Raw genomic sequence first — 13980 nt, forward strand, 5'->3', positions numbered from 1 at the left:
ATATGTTTATTTGTGTTTATATTTCAGAAGAGAAATCAGAACCCAGAAGTAAGTTTCTTTGTTGTTTGTTTCTTATTTGTAACTGACTGTGTGAATGGTGTGTGGAAGAATTTTCACCCCTGTGGCTATTACTAGTTCCATGTCCATTATGTTTAAATATGAACCTCCAAATGAGTTCAGAGTGGGCAGGGAGGGTGAGTTCTATTTTACAAGACATTTATCTAAACTCCCTTCTAAAATCTCATTGGAGTGAAAATAAAGAAATGGAAAAAGCATACACACAAAATACAAAGAAAAGGACAAAAGGAAATGAGAACAATTTTTAAGTGTTGAGAAGTTTTTCAAAAGCAGATGACTAACTTAGCAGACGGAAGAAGCCTGCACCTAAACCATGGAGAAAGGCAAGAAAAATATCAATTCAAATGGAGAACTCCAGAGAGGCTCAAGAACTGATGGCAGATGTGAAGCGTGAGACCAAAGCAAGATGACTACTTAGAAATCTTTATCAGAACCTCGAATACCCTCTTCACTCCTCACAGCCAGGCAAACACTGCACTTTAGAGGTCAATGAATAGAGAGGTTGAAAGAGAAGGTTGAAACTTCCGAACACAATACACAGTTGAGATCAGAAGTAGTACTGCTATCAGGCAATTAAATAAGAGACTACATAATAAACACAAAAATTTCCAAGTAATAAACACAACACATCATTCTACATAGTTCTTAGTACAGTGGCAACCAGGTAAATACTTGCTTACCAGGTAGAACCTTAGAGAAAATTTTGTGGGAAAAAAACAGACTACTCAAAGAAAATGCCTATATATATATATATATATATATCTTCAGTTCAGTTCAGTCGCTCAGTCGTGTCTGATTCTTTGCGACCCCATGGACTGCAGCATACCCAGCTTCCCTGTCCATCATCAACTCCCAAAGCTTGCTCAAACTCATGGCCATCGAGTTGGTGATGCCATCCAACTATCTCATCCTCTGTTGTCCCCTTCTTCCACCTTCGATCTTGGACAGCATCAGGGTCTTTTCAAAACAAGTCAGTTCTTTGCATCATGTGGCCAAAGTATTGGAGTTCCAGCTTCAATATCAGTCCTTCCAATGGATATTCAGGACTAATTTCCTTTAGGATGGACCAGTCAGATCTCCTTAAAGTCCAAGGGACTCTCAAGAGTCTTCTCCAACACCACAGTTCAAAAGCATCAATTCTTTGGTGCTCAGCTTTCTTTACAGTCCAACTCTCACATCCATACATGACTACTAGAAAAACCATAGCTTTGACTAGATGGACCTTTGATGGCAAAGTAATGTTTCTGCTTTTTAATATGCTGTCTAGGCTGGTTCCCTGGTGGCTCAGACGGTTAAGCGTCTGCCTGCAATGCGGGAGACCCTGGTTCGATTCCTGGGTTGGGAAGATCCCCTGGAGAAGGAAATGGCAAGCCACTCCAGCACTCTTGCCTGGAAACTCCCATGGACGGAGGAGCCTGATAGGCTACAGTTCATGGGGTCACAAAGAGTCAGACACGACTGAGCGACTTCACTAGGTTGATCATAGCTTTCTTCCAAGGAGCAAGCATCTTTTAATTTCATGGCTGCAGTCACCATCTGCCATGATTTGGGGGCCCAAGAAAATAAAGTCCGTCACTATTTCCATTGTTTCCCAATCTATTTGCCATGAAGTGATGGGACTGGATGCCATGATCTTAGCTTTTTTAATGTTGAGCTTTAAGCCAATTTTTTCACTCTCCTCTTTCAAGAGGCTCTTCAGTTCTTCTCTGCTTTCTGCCATAAGGGTGGTGTAATCTGTGTATCTGAGGTTATTGATATTTCACCTGGCAATCTTGATTCCAGCTTGTGCTTCATCCAGCCTGGAATTTCACATGATGTACTGTGCATGTAAGTTAAATAAGTAGAGTGACAATATACAGCCTTGACAAACTCCTTTTCCTATTTGGAACCTGTCTGCTGTTCCATGTCCAGTTCTAACTGGTGCATCATGACCTACATACAGATTTCTCAAGAGGCAGGTCAGGTGGTCTGGTATTCCCATCTCTTGAAGAATTTTCCTCAGTTTGTTGTGATCCACACAGTCAAAGGCTTTTGCATAGTCGATAAAGCAGAAATAGATGTTTTTCTGGAACTCTCTTGATTTTTCAATGATCCAGCAGATTTTGATAATTTGATCTCTTGTCCCTCTGCCTTTTCTAAAACCAGCTTGAACATCTGGAAGTTCATGGTTCATGTACTGTTGAAGCCTATCTTGGAGAATTTTGAGCATTACTTTGCTAGCGTGTAAGATGAGTGCAATTGTGTGGTAGTTTGAACATTCTTTGGCATTGCTTTCTTCGGGATTGGAATGAAAACTGACCTTTTCCAGTCCTGTGGCCACTGCTGTTTTCCAAATTTGCTGGCATATTGAGTGCAGCACATTAGCAGTAGCATCTTTTAGGATTTGAAATAGCTCAGCTGGAATTCCATCAACTCCACTAGCTTTGTTGGTAGTGATGCTTCCTAAGGCCCACTTGGCTTCACACTCCATGTATACCTTAAATATATACAATTTTAATTTACTGATCATACTTCAATAAAATTGGAATAAAATAAAAATAAATAAAGTCTTGCTTCAGTTCCACCCCACAAAGGCCAGCATAACAGAGTCACATAGAGACAACTGGAACAAGGAAGAAAGGTAAGGGTTCCCAAGAGTAGCCACAAATTAGGAGCAACCACAGTTCATAGTATCCTGCTCTATAGACAAACCCAGAGCTATTGCCACTAAAGAAATCATCAGTCAGCACAACCACCACAGAACCTTGCAGTTTCATGAGGTTTTGCCCCACAGATATTCACCTTCCCTGATGCCACCCAACTGAGTCCCTCTGCATTCCCCAACCCCCAGCCCTGACCATTCAGAGTCTGGGAACCGTAATAGCATCTAGCCCAGTACTCTGTGGCATTGCAAGTGCAAGATACCAGCCTAGAACACTGCAGCTGACCCCACCACCATGCATCCACTCAGGGATAACACCTCTAGCTATGCAAGCACATAGTGTCAACCAAACACAAGTCTCTGGCCTCCATCACATGCATACACCCAGGAGGACTCTATGTAGCCATGGGAGAGCACATTGACACCCAGGGCCCCCACAGCTGCTATTGTGCCCACAATTGTTCCTAGTCCTTGCTAACTGCCCTGGCCTCCGTTACTACCTGTATGTCTGCAACCAGTGTATACCACAACACAGGCACCTGCAGTTGGTCTCTACAGCCAAATGGTGTCAGGATGTGCACACCACTGGTTCCAGCCACCACCACTACCAGTTCTGGTCCCTCACTGTTAGATATGGAGGTGCCACTAAGGACAACAACAACCCATGTACCCACTGCAAACACCCCCCGACAGCAACCAGTTGTTGATGCTGTGGACACTGGTGGCCTAAGTCAAAGAGATATTATACCCCCCCGACCCAGTATCACCATGTGCTTCTACACATGGTGCCTAGCACCACTAGACCTAAAGTGCTAGACCACTAGACCAAGCTCCAGCATAATCCTACCTGTAGGTGAAAGTCTTCCATTACCAAAGTAGGTCCACAAAGTCTGGAAGAGATAACTTCTCTAAATATTCAGGCACCTACACAAAGGATCATGAAGAACTACGGAAACATGACTCCATCAAATGGAGTGCAGTAAACCTCCAGTTACTGTCACAAAGAAATGGAGATCCAGGGATCATCTGACAACTTAAAACTAATTGTTCTAACAACACTCCAAAAGCAGCAAAAGCAGTTCTAAGAGGGAAGTTTATGACATTACAGTACTTCCTTGAGAAATAAGAAAAATCTCAAATAAACAACCTACACTACCACCTGAAGGAATTTAAGAAGGAACAAACAAAACCCAAAGTCAGCAGAAGGAAGGATATAATAGATCAGAAAAGAAATAAATAAAATGGAGAGTTAAAAAAAAAAAAAACAATTGAAAAGATCCATTGAACAAAGAACTGTTTTTTTAAGATACACAAAATTGATAGCCTTTAGCTAGGCTCAACATGAGAGGACCCAAATAAAATAAGGAATGAAAGAGAAGAAATAATAACCAATAAAATAGAGATACCAAAAAATCATAAAAGTATTTTATGAACATTTATAGCCAACAGATTGGACAACCTAGAGAAAAATGGACAAATTTCTAGAAACACACAGCCTGCCAAGACCAAGTCAAGAAAAACAAACAGTTTGAACAGGCCGATTGTTAGAAGTGAAATAGAATCTGTTATTTTTTAAACTCCCTGCAAACTGAAGTTTAGGACCAGATAGCTTCACTGGAGAATTCTTTTAAACATATAAAGAAGATCTTATACCTATCCTTCCCAAACTATTCCAAATAATTGAAGAGGAGGGGACACGTCCAAAGTCACTCTTTTATGAGGCCACCATTAACCTGATACCAAAATCAAAGACGCTACAAAAAAAGAAAATTACAGGCCAAAATCTTTGATGAATATAGAACAAAAAAATCTTCAATAAAATATTAGCAAATGAAATTCAACAAAATATAAAAAGGATAAATAACCATGATCAACCTGAATTTATTCCAAGGTCACAAGGATGGTTCAACATTCACAAATCAATGTGATGCACATTAACAAAAGAAAAGACAAAAACTACATAATCATCCTAATAGACACAGAAAAAAATACTTGACAAAATTCGACATTCATTCACAATTTTAAAAACCTCTCATCAGAATTGTTATAGAGGGAACATATCTAAACATGATAAAGGCCATTTATGAGAAACACAGCAAATATCATACTCAATGGAGAAAAGTTGAAAGTTTTCCCATTAAATTCAAAGACAAGATAAGGATGCCCACTCTAACCACTTCTATTTAACACAGCATTGGAAGTCTTAGCTTCAGCAATCAGACAAGAAAAAAATTGAAAGTACCAAAACTGGAAAGGAAGATGGTAGAACTGTCACTGTGCAGCTGACATGATAATCTACGTAGAGAACTCTAGAGTCTCCACCCAAAAACTACTAGAACTAATAAGTGACTCCAGTGAAGTTGCATAATACAAGTTTAATATACAGAAAACTCTTGTATTTATAAAACCAATAAAATATCAGAAAGAGAAAGTAAAAAAAAAAATCCCTTTAAAAAAAAAAAAAAGATAAAGCCCTCTGCATAGTAGAAAACCAATCTACATCTTCCAAATTTGAAAAACCATGAAATATTATTTAGGAATTCTATGACCAAATATAGCTAGCCCCCCAAAAGAGTAAAAGAAAAACTAGAGATGAAAAGGAATGAGTAACAAAACTGATATTTTTACCTATGTAAAACAATTTTATTTTTAAAATAAAGATGTACTTTGATATAAGAAAAATTGGTCATATAAACTTTGCATTCTATAGATTGATTTTAAAAAGCTGTTTTTTTAAAGTAATCTCCTTCAAATGGCAATCAAACCCTACAATTTTCTTTCTGTTACAATTGTGACTTCAAAACCTGTTTCCCTTTTGAAGCTCAAACCTTATGTGTTTTCATAACCGTTTATGTGACTTTTGCATTCTCTGGTCATCATTATTCCTAGCTTTATTAATTTATCTTTTGTAGAATTAGAGAAAATAGTCATGTTATCTTTAAGCTAGCTTACATGTTTATCTGTGGGTTTTTTCCTTTTATAGGACATATCTCACAACAACCCAGTAAGTTTCTTTCTTCTGTGTCTAATCTATGGTGATTTGGTCTGCTAACTGCAAGGGTTTTGAACTTTATATATGTCACTATTTCTGACTGTAAAAAATTCTATGTAGAGAGTATCAGAGTCCTTATGAAATAAATTGAAAAGGGGTACTTCTCTTCCCTCCTGAGATTCACAAAAATGACAGGAAAATAACAAAAGTCACAAACTTATAAAACATGTTAAGAAAGCATAAAAGAATGTAAAAATTAACTGCAATATATGTTTACTTATGTTTGCCCACATATTTTGGAGAAGGCAATGGCATCCTACTCCAGTACCCTTGCCTGGAAAATCCCATGTACAGAAGAGCCTGGAAGGCTGCAGTCCATAGGGTCGCTGAGGGTCGGACACGACTGAGCAACTTCACTTTCACTTTTCACTTTCATGCATTAGAGAAGAAAATGGCATCCCACTCCAGTGTTCTTGCCTGGAGAATCCCAGGGATGGGGGAGCCTGGTGGGCTGCCATCTATGGGGTCGCACAGAGTCAGACATAACTGAAGTGACTTAGCAGTAGCAGCCCACATATTTAATTTTTTCTTGATTCTTTCCTGCATTTCTACGCTTCCTTCAAAAAATTTGTTTTTATTCCCTTTAAAATCTTTTAATACTTTTGAACCATTCTCTCCCCCATCCATGTATGACTAATATTTTGTGCTTGTTAGATGATTTTGTGATATCTTATATATCTTCTCTAAGGTCCCTTATGTCTTACTGGATGTCACCTGGGGACACTCAAATCCCAGAAACCCTGATGTTTTTTGCCCCACTGCCCTCACACAGGTAGTCTCACAACTAGGTAGCTTACTTCTTCAAAGCCCAGCAGCAGAATCTCTCAATTTTATCTGCTAACAGAGAGTCTTAAATAATGCAACATGATCATGGGAGTGACTATACTATGGCTTTGGCCATGTTTCTAAGCTGGAAGCAAGTCAAAGGTTCTTCCTTCACTCAAAGGGAGGGCATTTAACAAGGGGTGACTAGGGCAATTCTAAATACCACAGAAAGGTAAAGGAACTGAGGTACTGAGTAAATGAACAGGAAGGTCTCATCTTAGTAGAAAGTCAGTAAATACTGTATAAAACAAGTAAAGAAATCACACTTTCAGAAAGTTATTTCCAACAAAAGAAGCCTATGCTTATTTGAAAGAGCAAATCTGATTTCAAATGGTTGGTGTAAGGAACCAATATAAGCATACAAAGTTGGTGTTTTAATCTGTAGGGTTTATTATTATTTATGTGTGATAAGGCCAATAGATAAGTAGATGACTACAGTGAAAACATGGTTTGTAACTCACAGGTCCCCAGAGGACAGGACATACCATATTAGGCAAGGTCACATGGGGAATCATGAGGGTCTGGGAGAAGATAGAGGGAGTAAAGGGAATACAATAGGGGAGGGGCGGTCCAGGCAAGAGGTTTTATTACAGCTTTTCTGGAAATGAGCAGGACAGTAAACAAGCTAAACAGTTCTAGGAATGGCTAATTTGAAGAATTTCAGCAAGCTCCAGGGTATAGCAGTTGCACCTAATTGTCTGATACCTGGTTCCAGGGAAATTAAGGCAGGGAAACAGTGGCTAAGAATACAAGAGCCCAATAAAGGAAGTGGTTTTGGGGTATAGGTTCTGGATTTGTTAGTTTGCATATTAAAGTTATGCTGGCAAGAGAGTTATTTTAAGGTATCAAGGAATTGGCTAGGCCTGGAAGGGGCAGCAAGGTCTCAGATATCAGAGCGTCAGAAATACAGAAAAGAAAAAAGTATGATTAAATAATAGCCAGCACATGGAAGCAACCTAGATGTCCATCAGCAGATGAATGGATAAGAAAGCTGTGGTACATATACACAATGGAGTGTTACTCAGCCATTAAAAAGAATACATTTGAATCAGTTCTAATGAGGTGGATGAAACTGGAGCCTATTATACAGAGTGAAGTAAGCCAGAAAGAAAAACACCAATACAGTATACTAACACATATATATGGAATTTAGAAAGATAGTAACACTAACCCTGTATGCGAGACAGCAAAAGAGACACAGATGTATAAAACAGTCTTATGGACTCTGTGGGAGAGGGAGAGGGTGGGATGATTTGGGAGAATGGCGTTGAAACATGTATAATATCATATATGAAATGAATCGCCAGTCCAGGTTTGATGCAGGATACAAGATGCTTGGGGCTGGTGCACTGGGATGACCCAGAGGGATGGTACGGGGAGGGAGGTGGGAGGGGGGTTCAGGATGGGGAACATTTATACACCCGTGGTGGGTTCATGTTGATGTATGGCAAAACCAATACAATATTGTAAAGTAATTAGCCTCCAATTAAAATAAATAAATTTAAAAAAATACAACTGACTTTTTAATTTTTTTAATCTATTTTATTACAATTAAATTTTAATAATACCATCTGATTGTGACAATATTGCATTCCCTTCATCATGATATCCTATTGGAGAAAACTAGTCTATTTTTTAGGGTCAAGTAACAGTTTGTATGCAGGTCAGGAAGCAATAGTCAGAACTGGACATGGAACAACAGACTGGTTCCAAATAGGAAAAGGAGTACGTCAAGGCTGTATATTGTCACCCTGCTTATTTAACTTATATGCAGAGTACATCATGAGAAATGCTGGGCTGAAGGAAGCACAAGCTGGAATCAAGATTGCCAGGAGAAATATCAATAACCTCAGATATGCAGATGACACCACCCTTAGGGCAGAAAGTGAAGAGGAACTAAAGAGCCTCTTGATAAAAGTGAAAGAGGAGAGTGAAAAAGTTGGCTTAAAGCCCAACATTCAGAAAATGAAGATCATGGCATCTGGTCCCATCATTTCATGGGAAATAGATGGGGAAACAGTGGAAACAGTGTCAGACTTTATTTTTTGGGGGCTCCAAAATCACTGCAGATGGTGACTGCAGCCATGAAATTAAAAGACTTTCTTATGAAGACATAAGAAAAGTTATGACCAACCTAGATAGCATATTGAAAAGCAGAGACATTACTTTGCCAATAAAGGTCCGTCTAGTCAAGGCTATGGTTTTTCCAGTGGTCATATATGGATGTAAGAGTTGGACTGTGAAGAAAGCTGTGCGCCGAAGAATTGATGCTTTTGAACTGTGGTGTTGGAGAAGACTCTTGAGAGTCCCTTGGACTGCAAGGAGATCCAACCAGTCCATTCTGAAGGAGATCAGCCCTGGGATTTCTTTGGAAGGACTGATGCTAAAGCTGAAACTCCAGTACTTTGGCCACCTCATGCGAAGAGTTGACTCATTGGAAAAGACTCTGATGCTTGGAGGGATTGGGGGCAGGAGGAGAAGGGGGCGACAGAGGATGAGATGGCTGGATGGCATCACTGACTCGATGGACGTGAGTCTGAGTGAACTCCGGGAGTTGGTGATGGACAGGGAGGCCTGGCGTGCTGTGATTCATGGGGTCGCAAAGAGTCGGACACAACTGAGTGACTGAACTGAAAACTGAACTGAACAATTTGCATTTGTTTATTTTGTGTGTGTCTCAGTTGAGATACCAGAATCCATTAATCCATTAGTAAGTCCATTTTCAATCTTCCCTGCATGCTTTAGTCTCCCAAATGAAACTTTTCACCCTCAAGCCATTATAATTTACATATTAAAAACCTCTCTAGAATAGATCAGAGAATAAAAATATAATCTTATCTCAGACAAGTTACACTAATGTTATTATTTGTATTCTAGGAAAAACCCTAGAAGCTATTAGTACCCTCTGTTTGTGTTTCTAAGCTGTGGGTGATCTGGTCTGCTAACTGTGAGGATTTGAGCTTTCCATGTATTACCATTTCTGATTGTAAAACTACCCATGACCAGTATCAGAGACAATATTATACAAATCAAAAGCTGGGCACTTTCTTCTCTACCCTCCTGAAGCTTGCTAAAATGGCTAAAGTGAAAGTGAAAGTGAAGTCACTTAGACATGTCCAACTCTTTGCGACCACATGGACTGTAGCCTACCAGGCTCCTCCATCCATGGGGTTTTCCAGGAAAGAATACTGGAGTGGATCGCCATTTCCTTCTCCAGGGGATCTTCCCAAAAATGGCTAAGCAAATTATAAAAACCACAAACCTGTAAGACATTTTAAGAAAACAGGAAAGATTGCAGAAATTAACTGCAGGTCAAAGAAAAGTTTGCACAAGAAAACTGACACATGGCTCAACTACAAAGATTGTTTTATGATCATGGTATTGCTAACATATTGATTTTCTTTTTAATGTGACATGACTTTGTTGGAGAAAGAGCAAGAGAGAGGGTAGAAAAAGAGGTAAAACCTTGATTTCCACAAAAGGAAGCTAGTGTACTTTGTTCAAATTGTAAAAATCATATAATATCTTGTATATACTCTAGTATTGAATATCACTCAATAGCCAAACCTCCTTAACATAGTGAAAATGAAAGAAGAAACAAGGAGTAAGATTTGATTGGTAAGAGGCCTGGCATATTAATTTTATAAAACAATTTGACTTTTAAAATACATACAGGTACTTTGATATATAAAATTAATAAATTAAGGTAAATTTTGAATTCCAGTGCATAATTTTAGAAAGATATAAAGTAAAAGTTGTTGTTTAGTTGCTCAGTTGTGTCAGACTCTTTTACATCCCCATAGACTGTAGCCCACCAGTCTCCTCTGTCCATGGGACTTTCCTAGGCAAAAATAGTGGAGGGGGTTGCCATTTCCTTCTCCAGGGGATCTTCCTGACCCAGAAATCAAACCCATATCTCCTGAGTCTCCTGCATTGGCCAGCATATTCTCTACCACTGAGCCACCAGGGAAGATCCAAAGTAAAAGTAGTCACCTTCTAATGAACAAATACCTATACTTTTATTTGTCTTCCTATTTCAGTTGTGGCTTTCAAACATGTCAATAAGTTGACATTGCTGAATATTTTATTGAGGATTTTTGCATCTATTTCATCAGGTGATACTGAGCTGTAATTTTCTTATTTGTATCACTTTGCCTAGTCTTGGTATCAGGGTGATACTGGTTTCAGAATAAGTTCAGAAGTCTTCCTTCTTTAAAAATTTTCATTACCCAAAATAGAAAAATTATGAAATATCATACAATTATTCCACAACTAAATATTAGTTCTAAAGTCCTCCCTCATAAAAGTATGTAAGTAAAAGAAAATAACAGGTAAGACTGGATGAGTAAGAGAACTGGTAGTTTTAACTTCAATAATTTGGCTTTTCAAATAAGTACGTGTGGTTACGCTCTGGTGGTCCAGGGTTTAGGAATTTGCCTGCATATAGGGAACACAAGTTCAATCCCTAGTTGGGGAACTAAGCTCCCACATGCCTCAGGGCAACTAAGCCCACATACCACAACTGCTGAACCCACTCACCACAACTAGAGAGCTTGCATGCTGCAACTACTGAACCTGTGCACCACAATGAAAGCGCCTGCATGACACAATGAAGCTCCCAACACAGCCAAATAAGTAAATTTAAAAAAAATAAATACATGTGCTTTAATAAAAATTAAACAAATAATTCATGCAAACTTTGCATTCTGTAGGTTGCTTTCAGAACAATATTAAGGAAAAGTAGTCTTCTAAGAGATAATAAATGCCCTTTTTTTTTCCTATTTCAGCTGTCACTTCAAAACCTGTTGGTAAGTTTTCTTTTAAATCTCAAATATCCTGTGTTGAAAACAACCTACAAGGAATACTTGCATACTTTAGTTGTCTTCATTTCTAGCTTTGTAAATATTTTCTCCAGAGAAAATAATACCTTTGTTAGCTTATATGTCTGTTTGTGTTTGTTTCTGTAGGGACTACCTCAGGACAAACCAGTAAGCTCCTCATCTATCTCTTATTGCTAGTACACTTTGGTATCTGATGAGTAGAAAAATATTTTAATTATAGAGTGATGACTGTCGTAACAGTTTAAATCCCATTATTATAAGTGTAATACTGGAGTACTTTAGGTTGAAAATGAACACTTGAAAAACTATATTTTCCTCCATGCACTCCTGGAAACACATTAAATAACAGAAAAAGAATTTAAGACAAAACTATGATGTCTAGAAATAACAAAAGAAATAAGCAGATGAAAATCTGAAACAAAACAGTCACGCGAGTGTATGTTCCTCGGTTCTTTGTCTCGTCACAATAAAGATTTGGAGTGACGGACATTAAAGCCCTCTCGGCGTGTCACAGCTCTCAAGTCTTGGATAGACCATGTTATAGCTTTCAGGTCTCGAATGGACCATGTTATGGCTCTTAGACAAATCAGTGTTACAGCTCAGTGTTACAGCTCTATTTTATTTAGAAGATAGCAGGAAAATCCATCTTCGAGGCGTGAGGGCACTATCCAAAGACACGAGGAGAAGAGCGCCCCAGAGCGGGACAGAGAGAGAGAGAGGGCTAGCTTTGGCTCCTCTATTTATATGTTTTTCTCTCCCTGGGCCTGTCCTATGTAATTGGGCCAGCCAGGAGTGTTGTTTGTTTTACCTGAGGTCCTCACTCTGGTCCTCGGACCTTCTTTAGTTCTATTTTCGCGGGCTTTTCCCTTCCTTGTCTTTAAGCCACCGCCATTTTGGACTCCTTTTCCCTATTCTACCTATCTAACATAAGTAAAAGAAAATAACAGATAAGAATGGATGAGTAAGAGAACTGGTGGTTTTAACTTCAATAATTTGGCTTTTCAAATAAGTACGTGTGGTGATGTCTCTGGTGGTCCAGGGTTTAGGAATTTGCCTGCAATACAGGGGACGCAGGTTCAATCCCTAGTTGGGGAACTAAGGTCCCACATGCTTCAGGGCAACTAAGCCCACATACCACAACTGCTGAACCCACTCACCACAACTAGAGAGCTTGCATGCTGCAACTACTGAACCCGTGCACCACAATGAAAGTGCCTGCGTGACACAATGAAGTTCCCAACACAGCCAAATAAGTAAATAAATTAAAAAAAAAAAATACATTTGCTTTAATAAAAATTAAACTTAAATAATTCATGCAAACTTTGCATTCTATAGGTTACTTTCAGAACAATATTAAGGAAAAGTAGTCTTCTAAGAGATAATAAATGCCCTTTTTTTTTTTTTTTCCTATTTCAGCTGTCACTTCAAAACCTGTTGGTAAGTTTTCTTTTAAATCTCAAATATCCTGTGTTGAAAACAACCTACAAGGAATACTTGCATACTTTAGTTGTCTTCATTTCTAGCTTTGTAAATATACTATTTAGAGAACTGGAGAAAATAATACCTTTGTTAGCTTATATGTCTGTTTGTGTTTGTTTCTGTAGGGACTACCTCAGGACAAACCAGTAAGCTCCTTATCTATCTCTTATTACTAGTACACTTTGATATCTGATGAGTAGAAAAATATTTTAATTATAGAGTGATGACTGTTGTAACAGTTTAAATCCCATTATTTTAAGTGTAATACTGGAGTACTTTAGGTTGAAAATGAACACTTGAAAAACTATATTTTCCTCCATGCACTCCTGGAAACACATTAAATAACAGAAAAAGAATTTAAGGCAAAACTATGATGTCTAGAAATAACAAAAGAAATAAGCAGATGAAAATCTGAAACAAAACTATTCAAGTTTAAAAGCAGATGGATGAGTAATAACTAACTTAGCTAAGACAAAACATGAATCCCATAAAATTCAAGAGAATTAAGTCTAACAGTAGAACCAGAGGACTCAGAATTTCCAGACTGGGTAACATTTAATGAACCATGTAAAGGTGGAAATGAAGGCAGGATGATCAGCTGAAAGTTTGTTAAAAATAAGTCTATATAAATCATCTCTTCTACTTCTCTCAATCAAGCTTCTTTCATCCCACAATTTAATATTCTCAGGAAAAGTTGTATCAAAGGAGCCCTGGATACAGGGATTGTCTCCTTTATCTTTCTGACAGTTCATTGTTAGTGTATAGATATGCAACAGATTTCCATATAATAATTCTATATCCTGAAATTTTACTGAATTCATTGATGAGTCCTAATAGCTTTCCAGTGGTATCATTAGGATTTTTTTTTCTTTTTTTTTTTTTTTACTTTACAATATTGTATTGGTTTTGCCATGCATCAACATGCATCTGCCATGGGTGTACACATGTTCCCCATCCTGAACCCCCCCGCCCACCTCCCTCCCCATACCATCCCTCTGGGTCATCCCAGTTAGGATTTTTTAAAAATAGCATTATGTCACCCACAAACAGTGATAGTTTTATTC

At 38.3% G+C, this 13980-nt stretch overlaps 1 protein-coding gene across 8 annotated transcripts in view; it reads left to right on the forward strand.

Moving 5' to 3' along the window:
- TSBP1 (testis expressed basic protein 1) overlaps positions 1-13980 on the forward strand; it is a 170717-nt gene that overhangs the window by 78449 nt on the left and 78288 nt on the right. For all 8 annotated transcript variants that reach the window (XM_059880620.1, XM_059880625.1, XM_059880621.1 and 5 more), the window contains 6 exons: positions 28-48; positions 5703-5723; positions 11384-11404; positions 11564-11584; positions 12854-12874; positions 13042-13062. In XM_059880620.1, coding sequence (XP_059736603.1) covers positions 28-48; positions 5703-5723; positions 11384-11404; positions 11564-11584; positions 12854-12874; positions 13042-13062 — 126 coding nt within the window. The remainder of the gene's footprint in view (positions 1-27; positions 49-5702; positions 5724-11383; positions 11405-11563; positions 11585-12853; positions 12875-13041; positions 13063-13980) is intronic.

The sequence above is a fragment of the Bos taurus genome, chromosome 23 (assembly GCF_002263795.3).
Source record: "Bos taurus isolate L1 Dominette 01449 registration number 42190680 breed Hereford chromosome 23, ARS-UCD2.0, whole genome shotgun sequence".
NCBI lineage: Eukaryota > Metazoa > Chordata > Mammalia > Artiodactyla > Bovidae > Bos > Bos taurus.